The sequence below is a fragment of the Leucopleurus acutus genome (assembly GCF_964270905.1).
Source record: "Leucopleurus acutus genome assembly, chromosome: 6".
In the NCBI taxonomy this organism is placed as follows: domain Eukaryota; kingdom Metazoa; phylum Chordata; class Mammalia; order Artiodactyla; family Delphinidae; genus Leucopleurus; species Leucopleurus acutus.
In genome coordinates, this window is record NC_139149.1 from 97,628,923 (window position 1) to 97,640,947 (window position 12,025).

General features: G+C 44.3%; 1 protein-coding gene across 1 annotated transcript in view; it reads right to left on the bottom strand.

The window, feature by feature from the left end:
* Positions 1–1,833, bottom strand: part of PECR (peroxisomal trans-2-enoyl-CoA reductase) — a gene marked incomplete at its 3' end in the record, with an annotated part of 29,279 nt that extends 27,446 nt beyond the window's left edge. Inside the window, exon 1 of the mRNA XM_082841600.1 lies at positions 1,670–1,833. Coding sequence (XP_082697726.1) covers positions 1,670–1,748 — 79 coding nt within the window. The 5' untranslated portion in view covers positions 1,749–1,833. The remainder of the gene's footprint in view (positions 1–1,669) is intronic.
* Between the last annotated feature and the right edge of the window lie 10,192 nt (positions 1,834–12,025).

Genomic DNA, 12,025 nt, shown 5'->3' on the forward strand with positions numbered 1-12,025 from the left:
TCTACTTTTCTAATGGATTTTCCTGAACAGGGTTAGACTTTTGGTGTTGGAAGTAAAGTGGGTAGTAATGGTGATGAAGCTACACGAGGGTCAGATTAAGAAATGCTAATTTTCTTTTTTTTTCTTATTAAGATGTATTTTTTCCTTTTTTTCAACATACTTTTTTTAAGTTCATATGCTGTGCCGGGCATGAGAAACACAATGGTAAGCAAAGACAACTTACATGTTCATTAAAAAAAACTTGAAAAATGAGTACAGTTTAACCACTCATCATTCAAATCACTTCCAGAAAAAGTAGTTGCTGATAACAATATTACAAACTTCTTTTCAGTCTTCTTCTGCATATATATTTTTCATTAACAATTAAATTGGAATGCTATATTTTGTTTAGAATCTTGATTGTTTTCAATTATATGGTATGCATTTGACAACAAAATCTTCAATAGCAAGATGTTTAAATAGCAGCATATTTCATTGTTACTGATTTAGTCTTTTCCCTTATCATGTTTCACTATTCAACACTACATTCTTTTACACAAATCCGTGCTTGTCCCTGATTATTTCCGAAGAGTAAATTCCTGAGAGAGGAATTACTAGGTCATACAGCACAAATACTGTTAATACTTTTGGATTTTTTTTCCCAAACTGACCTCTAGAAAGCTTGTAATAATTTACATTCTTGCCTCCCTTCTCACTTCCTCATCAACACTTTCATTTTCCCCAATGTTTTAAAATTCTGTTAAAAAACCAATGGTACTTTTTATTGCTATATTTTGCATTTCATTGCCAAAAAAGTTGACTATTTTTTCATATACTTACTGCTTTTTTTTTAGTTCTTGATTTAAAATGCTTGGCCCATATCAGAAGCCTATCTTTCTATCAGTTGTTAGATCTTTTCCTTATTTATTTATGAGATCTCTTTACATAATAAATTTGTTGTACATTGTAAATGTTTTTCTTCATGTTCCTTCAAACTTTATTCACATATATTTTTTAATTCAATGAGGATATACACCTTCATATTTATCTATTTTCCCTTTTGTGGTTTCTTTCCTTGTTTATTGCTTATCAAGTCCTCCCTTCACCCAAGTTAAGGTAGATATTACAAGAGATTCGAGAAGATTATATGATGGGAGACTTTTACCTTTTCCAGTTAAATGAAGTCTTCCCATGTTTCCTAATCATTCATTAGGCAATAAATAGAATTTATTTATTTGGCCCAGCAGCACGGCTTGTGGGATCTTAGTTCCCCGCCCAGGGATCCAGCCCAGGCCCACCGGCAGGAAAGCCCTGAGTCCTAACCACTAGATCGCCAGGGAATTCCCTAGAAAGAATTAATTTTAAATTCACATCCATAATTAGTTCCATAGCATGATTCCACACGTCTCCTTAATCCCCACCTCGGACACAGTATCTTTGGCTCTAAATTTTCCCTTTAGTTTACAAATAGTGGTTCATCATCCACCGCTTCTCCACAACTTTTCTTAGAACTCTCCTCTCTCCACTCTCCCTCGCGGTTTAAATTTCACCCACAGCTACACTTCCTTTGCTTTGCAACTTCACGCTCTCCTAAGCCCGCCTCTGGCCCCCTGGCTCCCGACCCCAGGTTCCGCCAGCTTCTAAGGCTCTCTCGCTCTGAGTATCCTAGCCCAGAGGCCTGCTCACGCACCTAGATGCAGGAGCTCGGTCGCGATGGCCTTTCCGATGCCCGTACCCCCGCCGGTGACGATGGCCACTTGGTGCTGCATCAAGCCTGCTGCCAGGCAAACTCACGGCCACGGGACATTTGAGTGATGAAGCGTAGGCCAGGTTAAGTCAATGGACCCACGCCGCCTTATAAATATGCCGGACATAGGGCTCACGCCGACGTGACCGCCCGGGCCCCGCCCCGTTCCGCCCCGCCCCGTCCAGTCCACTCGCGCTGCCTCGCGTCGCCCCGCCCCTCTCCATAGCCCCGCCCCACCCCGCGCGGCCGCCTCAGGGGCTGTCTATTCTCCCAGCGCAGAACCGCTCCCCCAAGGCGGCGTCCTTACCGTTCAAACTGTCCGCCTGCCTATCTCCCCGGCACGTGTAGGTGAGATTCTTTGTTCCTTGTGTGTGTGTGTGTGTGTGTGTGTGTGTGTGTGTGTGTGTGTGTGTTATTTCGATGCTTTTGGGAAAGGGAGGAAGACAAAAAGCGGGATTGTGCTCTATTTTGAAAAATTCAATCCTCAGTGCTATAGCTCTCACGGTTAATTAAAATTAAATCTCCAGTGCATCTGGGTAAAGAGAGGCTGCAGCTCGGGAGCCTCCCGTATTGCCTCCTTCCTTGCTGCGCCCGCCCGCATTGAAAGTCCAGCGATGCTCTGGCTCCAGCTGCTGTGTGCAGCTGGCTGGGAAGGAAAGGGGCAACCTTAGCTGAGGGCGGAGAAATCCGGCTTCATCCTCCGGAAGGGATGGGAATGAGAGGGGGAGGGGGGAAATACAATTGTAGTTATCCAGAGAACCAAGATAATAAATGATTTTTAGAAAAAACTCAAGCCCACCTCCACCTCATCTCCCTCTCCTCACTGAGAAATGAAGGGAAGAAGGAAACTTTACCAGATTTGAGATTTGATACATTTCTGCTGGGCTGCATAAATTGATGAGTCCAAAAGATCTTTCCTCGAAGGGTGTATGCTTCCTGCAAGAATGCATCTGTAGGTGTGTGTTTGAGATCCTACCCTCTAGTTCATTCCTTATGCAGGGGAGCGAGCCTCCTGAGGATGGGGGAAATTTCTCATCCGTGTTTTGGTGCCCATTATCAGTGATTTATTATTCAAATTCTCCATCTTGCTTCCTGCTGTCAACCCACCAGAGTGGGATTACACCTGGACTAACCTGGGGAGACTTTGCCTGAGAACTTGACAAATCTAGGGAATATGTCAGGTGCTGTGGTCTTAACAGTCCAGGCAGGATCATGTTTCTAAGTCTGTTGTCAGAGTGTTGCAGGAAGGGGGACCCTTTCCAGGGCCTGAGAGTGGGCTCTTGTCTAACACTCGGAAAAGAATTGTTGGAGGAGACACATGTGCTGACAAAGCAAGAGATTTTATGGGGAAGGGGTGCCCGGGCAGCGAGCAGCAGGGTAAGGGAATCCAGGAGGACTGCTCTACCACGTGGCTCACAGTCTCAGGGTTTTACGGTGATGGGGTTAGTTTCCAGGTTGTCCCTGGCCAATCATCCTGACTCAGGGTCCTTCCTGGTGGCTTCCACATCGCTCAGCCAAGATGGATTCCAGCGAGAAGGAATCTGGGAGGTTGGTAGGACATATGGACTGACGTCTCCTCTCTCGTTTTGACCTTTCCTGAATTCTTCCAGTTGGTGGCAGCTTGTTAGTTCCGCGTTCCTTACCAGGACCTCCTGTTTAAGATAACTCATGCAAGTGGTTACTCTTGGGCCTGGCCAGGGTGGGTGGTTTCAGTCAGTGGTTCCCCTAACAAGAGTACTGTATTTTCCCCAGCAAGGTATTAAAATAATGTAAAAACAAACAAATGCCATCATTCTTTTGTTGGGTCCACCACTGAGTTAGAGTGAATTGGAAATGGATCTGGTTGAGAGTGGAATCAAACATCACTTCCTCCCTGTTCCTCGATCCCCCTGCCCTCCTCTGACCTCCTCTGAGAAACACCTCCCCCTCTGTCTTTGTTGCTGACAGATTCCAATCAACACTGCTTAAAGAAGGGAAGCTATCTCTTCCACTTCTCATTTGCTGGATAGTTTATCAAGGAATCACTTCTACTAACTCAGTTCTAAGAGGTTTCTTATTCCGAAAAATTCCAGGCTTGCTTTCTTGGGAGGAAGGAACAATTTAAATTTCTTTCAAAGGTACTTTTATTGAAGATCTAATTAAATGTGATTTGTGACCTGGTCTGGACTTGGGGATTTATGGAACTCTGCCAGGGCGGGTCAACATGGGCCTGGCTGTTCTGCAGCCTCTGTGTGGTGGCTGAGTGGCCTCAGAGAGGGATTCTGCAGTCCTCCAGTGAAAAGGTGACTGGACTGGCTTCAAGCCAGTTTTGCTTGCTGAGGATGGCAAGGAGCCATTCCTCAGCCTCAGGGAAGCTATGAGCAGTCAGAAAGCTCATTTTCACAGTCCAAAGAGAGCCTGTGATTAAGGGAGATGTGGAGTCTCTTCAAGAGATCTTTTGTTAAAAAGAAAAAGGCGTGTCCTCTCTGCCCCTGCCTCTGGCCTCAGTCAGGGTTTGAATGTCTGCTAACCCCGAAAGGCCTGGAGGCACAGGAGTAGTTCTGCCTCTCGAAGGCTCTTTGTTTCCAGATTTTAGCTCTGACTCTTGGTGAGCCCTCTCTTCTCAGGGCATCCGTGCCCTGCTGCAATGACTGTCCCTTTGGCCAAATCAAATGCTACCTGGCACTCTGCATCCCTGCCCCCTTTGTCCTGGGGAAAAAGGCATCACCATGGCTATGATCTTGCCACATTCCCACTCTGTCATACCCCTTAGCACTCCCTCCGTTCATCTTCTGAGATGCTCTTGCTTCTCACCCATCTTCCACCCCTCCCCCACCCCATCTGCCTAGTAACTTCATATTCTCCCCTTCACGAAGCAGCTGCTGGCTCAGACTGACAGGGGCCTGTGGGATTCTCAACATTGAGACAGAATCTCGGTGCTGAAGGAATATCAGTGAGGCATATCTAGCCCCGCCTGCCTTGATGTAAAAGCAGTCCTGAGCCAACTTATATAAGTAAGATTCTTAACCAGTTCACAATATTCAGCCAATATTTATTGAGCACGTGTCTATTCTAGACATGCGGGTTACGGTACAGTGGACAAGAGGGTTAGGTGTCCCTGCCTTGGTAGAGTTTATGTTCTGGGATGTACACATGTTGGTAGTTGGGGGTGGAAGGAGTATGTGTGCCATGAGAGGTAGGACAATAAATAAACAAAAGATCAGACAATAAAGATCAGATCTAACCGCCCTTACACTAAAGCTGTTCAAGCTCCTTATACCCAGCTACCTTCACTATTGGGAAATATTTCCTCTGTAGACAGTCAGATGCTCCCAAGATGATGAACCAGCCTCAGTGCGGGAGCCTTTCAGGACCAGGAGACAAGAGAAATGCTGCTCACAGGACCACAGAGGAAAAGGCTGCAGCCTGACTGTGCTCACAGTCAGCCACAGCAACGGGCTGGAAGCTGCGACTTGTAAGCTGCCGTCCCATCATCATTCCAATCACTCGATACTGGTCTGAACCAAATTTCCTTTCATCTTTACATTGGTGAGACGGTCTCTCTGGGAGTGGCTAATAGTAATTTTCAGTGGTAAAATGGCAAACATTTTATTTCCTGGTTGGCCTAGCACCTCTAATGGTGGCAAACCAAGATGCTAACGGGGGAGTTTGGCCACCCCAGACAGGTGATATGTAGCCCTCTGAGTGACAGATCCACAAGTCAGAAAAGAACTGCAAGAACAGCAGGGCTGGAGCAAGGCACAGCTCACTGTAGTAGTCGTAAATGAACTTGAAAATGATGATACTTTACCCACTTAGCCCTGGTTCAGGTGCCTTGGAAGAGGAAGATGTGTTAATAGCAGTGAAGGTGCAAAAAGTCAATTCCTAACTGTACTTAGTTAAACCAGTGGAGCAGGGCACCCTAATTTGGAAGCATTATAAGCCAGAGACAGCAGAATGGCAGCCTATCTGCGATTTGTTTTGGTTGTTTGTCCACGTGGTAATTTATTTAAATTTGGACTAATTGCAGTAATTAAAATCAGGAACTTTCTCATGAAATTTCAGGCAACCCATACCAAATGGACCTGAATTTCTCTATGAAAGCAGTTGGCTTGGTGGGAAGAAGAGAGGGGAACAGTAACTTGCTATTTCAGATGAGACCTGAGTGAGCTTTATGTTTACCACAGCCCCCACCATTCCCTGTGTCCAGTTGCTAAGGCTTGGTGTCATTGCCATTTATTAGCTTTTTCCAGCCACACTTCATCCATATATGTTACTTGCTTCCCTGCAATTAATCTAAGAGCAGAGGCTTCAAAACTCCCTGGCTTCTCCACCTACCAAGCCCACAAGTTCTGCTGAGTATCTGGGTGGGTTTGGAGAAGGCCCTGGATCAGGTGTGCTTCAGTGACCACCTAGGAACAGAGAATCATGAACAGACTCCAGGGAAATCATGCCTGATGATGAGAGGTCCATGAAGCAGCAGTGCGCCACCACTGTGGAGGTGGGAGTGGGAGTTAGTGACCAAGTGACAGGATGGGAGTAATGACCAGACTTCCTGCTGATGACTCAGCTCTACCAAGGCACTACACCTGGGTAGGTAAGTTCATTTTGTGGTGTTGTGAGTTTGGGGGTGTTCACTGACTGCTTAAGAGCTGTTGGTTTTCTTTTAATAAAACTCTAGAGGAGTACATAGGCAGCTAGTGTGATTGAAGCATTGGAGTTATACATGAGGGAGATGGTATAGCCTAGGATGGCAGGACAGGGAGAGGCCAGATCACACAAGTCCTTAGGCCACATGAAAAGTTTGGATTTCATTTTATACCAATGGGAAGTCACTGGAGGATTTTAAGCAGAAAACGGCCTGATTTTATGTATGTTTTCAAAAGATCTTTCTAACTGCTAAGTGGAGAATTGATTTGAAGACAGCAAGAGTAGAAGCCAGAAGATATGGAGCATTTTTAGAACCTTAGTAAGAGATGATGGCCTCTTAGACCAGAGTGGTAGCAATGAAGATGGGGAAAAGTGGTGGATGCATTTAAGAATTATCTGGAGAATTTTCTTCAAGGGTGGCTTAAAACCAGTTATTTTATGCGTAAGTTCCAGAGTCTGAGTATATACTTTAAAACCTATTTTTCCCCCCCAGAATGACTGAGGAGTCAGAGCTAATGGTGGATTGAGGTTAACAGTCTGCAGTATCACATTCGTTAATAATCTTTGGACTGGGGGTGGAGGTGGAGGATGGGCGAAGCCTACCTTCCAGGAAAAAGAGCAGAGTTCTGTGTCTTCTCTTAATTCTATTGACTAAAACCTTGGAAACTAGAGAAATTTTCTTCCTACCCTCTCTCTTATGATATGTAAAAGAAAGGAGAAATGTTCAAAACCTGCTTCTCAGCTCAAATGCTCTCAGCATTCTCAGCATAATAAAGTGTACAGAAATGAGGAAAATAATTAAGCCTTCCTCTCTTAACCCTTGTTCACATCATATTTACAAATAGGCATTTTCCCTTCCCCTTTGCCTTACCGGGTCAACAAGTACGTACTGAGTATCTGCTACCTGTCCAGCCCTGGGGTCTTCCCATTAGAGGTAAAGAAGTGTAAGACAGTTCCTGACTTCTAAAATTTTATAATCTTCAGTAGGGAGATGAATGAAAACTCATGAAGCCATTCATAATCGGTTCAAGATGATATGAAATGCTGCATAATTAAGCATAAGAGAGTATGGTACAGATGACAAATACTACTGGAATACAGAGTAGGAGAAGGCAGAAGAAAGGGATTGGAAACTAACATCTATGAAGCATCAACTCATACTAGGCATTGGACACTCGAACACTCATGTCATTCTCACCTCCCTCCTACAACAACAGGATTGGGGTCGGGGAGAGACATGTAGGCTGGGGTGGTCACAGAAGGGAACATGAGTGAGTGAGTCTCTTGAGCCAGGCTTGAAAGAGGTGGAGAAGAGTGAAGAAGGTGAAGGAACCGACATAAGTAAATGTGTCAACCAGTCATGTTATGGGGAATGGGAAAAACTGCTGTGGAACCCTAGGATGGAGCATGAATATGGAGAGCCTCAAACACCAGGCAGACCCTTGAGATATATTTTAGTCAGAAATGGCAAGATAGTGATGATTACTGGACAACATAAAAATATCTTGTGTCATTAATCACCGTTTAAAACGGTAGAGGAAGAATTCTGAAATGGAAGGCAGAGGAACTTACGTGGAGGAAGTAGAGTAGGGGCTGTATTCTAGCATATGGTGGTAGTAGAAATGGAAATGAACACATTACCAAAGAGATTCCATAGGAATGAGTGGCAGGACTTAGAGACTGATTAGTAATAGGGACATAGGAATATATCCTTAATATAGGAGATGGCTTCATCAAAGACAGCCCTAGAGGTTTAAGTATAAAATCTGGGGTAAATGTTGGCAGGCAGCAAAGCATGGTAAATAAAACATGGGCTCTGAAATTAGCAAAGCTGAGTGTGAGTCACAGCACCATTACTATGTAACCTTGAGCAAATTACTCCTCTGCATGGGGATAATAATAGTACCTCCTTCCTTGGTTTGCTGTGAGGATTACACAATAATGATTATTGAAAAGCACTTAGAACAGCACCTAGCACACAGTCAACATCCAGTAAGTTTTAGGTATTACTATTATTAAGTCCAGATGTCCTCATCGCAAAATAGTGCTTGTTCTGTTAGGAATTGTGCACGTTAGGCTTAACTCCAGTTCTCTCACTTCTTTATTTAACATGGAAGAGCTTAATAATGTCAAGTGAGGACATTAGAACCTACTTTATCACAGAAAGCTCCTGTATTCTGGATCTTCCCATTTTTAGAACATCATGTGCTCTTAGAGACGTCACCAAATGAATTTCATAGTCCAACAAGCTCCATGCATAAGAATGTGAAGGTAATGGTACTTATTTTGTTCAAACAGGCAAAGTCAGGCTGTGAAGATTTAGTGAAACCTTAATTCCACCTGTGGGCGTTTTCAATTCTGTCGCTGAGCACCTCATTTGTTTCAGTCACTGGGCTATGTGCCCAAGATACAAAGGTGATAAGACCCAGTACCCACCTTCCATCCAGTGGGGAAACAGGAAAGAAAATTAACAATTAAAGGATGAAGGAGAAGTATTTAGGTGATGCTTGGACAATGGAGGAGAGCTACCTGCTGAGAAGGTTGCTCAGACTTTGGGGAGTTTTGGCATTTAAAGAAATGTGATAGAGTCAGTCTTGGTACCTGGTAATACAGAAGGTGCATCATATTAAGACATGGAATTTGCTTCAAATTGAGTGGCATTTAGCGCCTAGTTAGATTTTTGTCTGTTTCATAATCCTCCTCATTCCCCACCCTGCCCTGACTGGGCCAGTCCACTAAACGTTGGGGCCATTTAATACAAATAAGAGGAGAAGTTTTATTGTTTGGGATACAGAGACACGAAAGAGTGTGCATGTGGCCTTGAAAGAAAGGAAGTACTCAGAGAGCACTGAAACAAAATGAAGATTTGAGAATTGGGAACAAAAGTAACAAAAAGCTGGCACCCTGGAGTTACTAAGAGTAAACAGTTTCCGGGTGCCTGGGGCAACAGAACTGTGAGTAGAGTCTACTTACAGGCTGCTACAATTCTCAATTATAAATACAGTTATTTGGAAATTAGGACATTTGTTTGGTAAATAATTCAGAAACTTTTCATATCAGTAGAAGCTGCCACTGTTCTCATTAAAGAAAGGTATTTAACAGTATAATTGACAATAATGTTATATAACAATGGCGCCACTTGCCTCCTCCACTAAGTTTAAAACTGGGTTTGTTAAAAGCACATGAGGGACTTCCCTGGTAGCGCACTGGATAAGAATCTGCCTGCCAATGCAGAGGACATGGGTTCGATCCCTGGTCCGGGAAGATCCCACATGCCGCGAAGCAACTAATCCCGTGCGCCACAACGTACGCGCCTAGAGCCCGTGCTCCGCAACAAGAGAAGCCACTGCAATGAGAAGCCCACGCACTGCAGTGAAGAGTAGCCCCCGCTCTCTGCAACTAGAGAAAGACCGTGGGCGTCAACGAAGACCCAGCACAGCCATAAATAAATAATTTGTTTTTTTAAAAAGGCCCATGAGAGTATTCTGGCTAATAAATAAAGAAGAAATGAGAGAAATAGAATGTCATCATTTTTGTAACACCTAATGAACGAATGGGTCTGGCCGATAGTCGTCAATGGCTACTAATTTCACGGAGTCAAGCAGATATTAGCTACCTTCTGATGGAAATACAAAACACCATCTATAACATCTTGCCAAAACAACCAACCAACTAAAAATAATTCTAACCCAAATCTGAGTAAGCCTCTTTATTTAGCTACCAATTTATAGGAAATATGTGTTTCAGAGGAACATACTATGGGGGTTGCAATCCTCAAGATCTAGGCTATGAGAATCTGCAAGGTAAATGACCTTTCTTTAACAAATAAATAGAAAGGAAAAGGAAAAAAAAATTGGTTGGGGAACATATGGACCTGTTCCGTCCAATAGAGTAGCCAGTAGCCACATGTGGCTATTTAAATTTAAATTGGTTAGAATTCAATAAAATTTAAGATGCATTTCCTGGGGAATTCCCTGGAGGTCCAGTGGTTAGGACTCCACACTTTCACTGCCGAGGGCCCAGGTTCAATCCCTGGTCGGGGAACTGAGATCCCACAAGCTGCTCAGCGTGTCCAAAAAAATAATAAAAATAAAAATCATTTCCTCAGTTGCACTAGACTCATTTCAGGTGCAATGGCAGAAAGTTCTATTGGACAGCGCTGCTATAGACAGAGGTGTGCGATCTGTTTCCATTGCATAGATCTTATTTGAATCCTAATTCAAGAAAATAGAATTTAAAGTTTTAAAAAAACAGGGAAATTTGAACTGACCAGATATTTAATGATATTAAAGAATCGTTTAAATAATTAGGTGCGATAATGGTATGGTGATAATCTTTTTTTAAAAAGAGAGTTCTTGGGCTTCCCTGGTGGCGCAGTGGTTGAGAGTCTGCCTGGCGATGCAGGGGACACGGGTTCGCGCCCCGGTCCGGGAAGGTCCCACATGCTGCGGAGTGGCTGGGCCCGTGAGCCATGGCCGTTGAGCCTGCGCGTCCGGAGCAACGGGAGAGGCCACAACAGTGAGAGGCCCGCATACTGAAAAAACAAAACAAAACAAAAAAAAAGAGAGTTCTTATATGTTGAAAGAGATGAAAGAGATGCTGAAAGAGATACAGATGAAATGAAATGATATCTGACATTTGATTTTTTTTTTTTTTTTTTTTCGGTACGCGGGCCTCTCACTGTTGTGGCCTCTCCCGTTGCGGAGCACAGGCTCCGGACACGCAGGCTCAGCAGCCATGGCTCACGGGCCCAGCCGCTTCGCGGCATGTGGGATCTTCCCGAACCCGGGCACAAACCTGTGTCCCCTGCATCGGCAGGCAGACTCTCAACCACTGCGCCACCAGGGAAGCCCTGACATTTGCTTTTAAATAATATGAGGAGATAAAACAAAATTGGCTACTAATATTTTGATTATTGTTGAAATTGGGTGAGAGGTACAGTAACGATTCATTCGAATTATTCTCTTTTCTTTTATAAATGTTTGCCACTTTCCCTAATAAAAATGTTCTCATTTTACATGTTTGAAACGTTCCATAATATAATAACATTTTTTTAAAAGAAGCAGACAAGCAGCTACCGGTTTTTTTGGCTGTGTTGGATCTTCGTTGCTATGCGTGGGCTTTCACTAGTTGCGGCGAGTGGGGGCTACTCTTTGCTGCAGTGCGTAGGCTTCTCATTGCGGTGGCTTCTCATGTTGTGGAGCACAGGCTCTAGGCTCACAGGCTTCAGTAGTTGTGGCAGCAGACTCAGTAGTTATGGCTCGCGGGCTCTAGGCTCACAGGCTTCAGTAGTTGTGGCGCACGGGCTTAGTTGCTCCGTGGCATGTGGGATCTTCCCAGACCAGGAATCAAACCCACGTCCCCTGCACTGGCAGGCAGATTCTTAACCACTACACCACCAGGGAAGTCCCGCAGCTACCTGTTTAAATGCGACTGGCTGGGTATTTGCTAAGTGGCACCTCTTTAGCAATAGCACTCAAAACATTCCGTTCCTCTTAATGGCTCCATGTACCAAAAACACAGACCGATCAGCTTCTTCCTTAAAAGATGTTGTATAGACTTCTCTCCCACCTCTTTTTACCTGGAGAACAAAAGACGAGAAAAGTGTTGCGTGAAAAGTGTGCATTCTTTCCACTGGTCTCCCAGAAGGTGATAGTACGGATCCCAGCC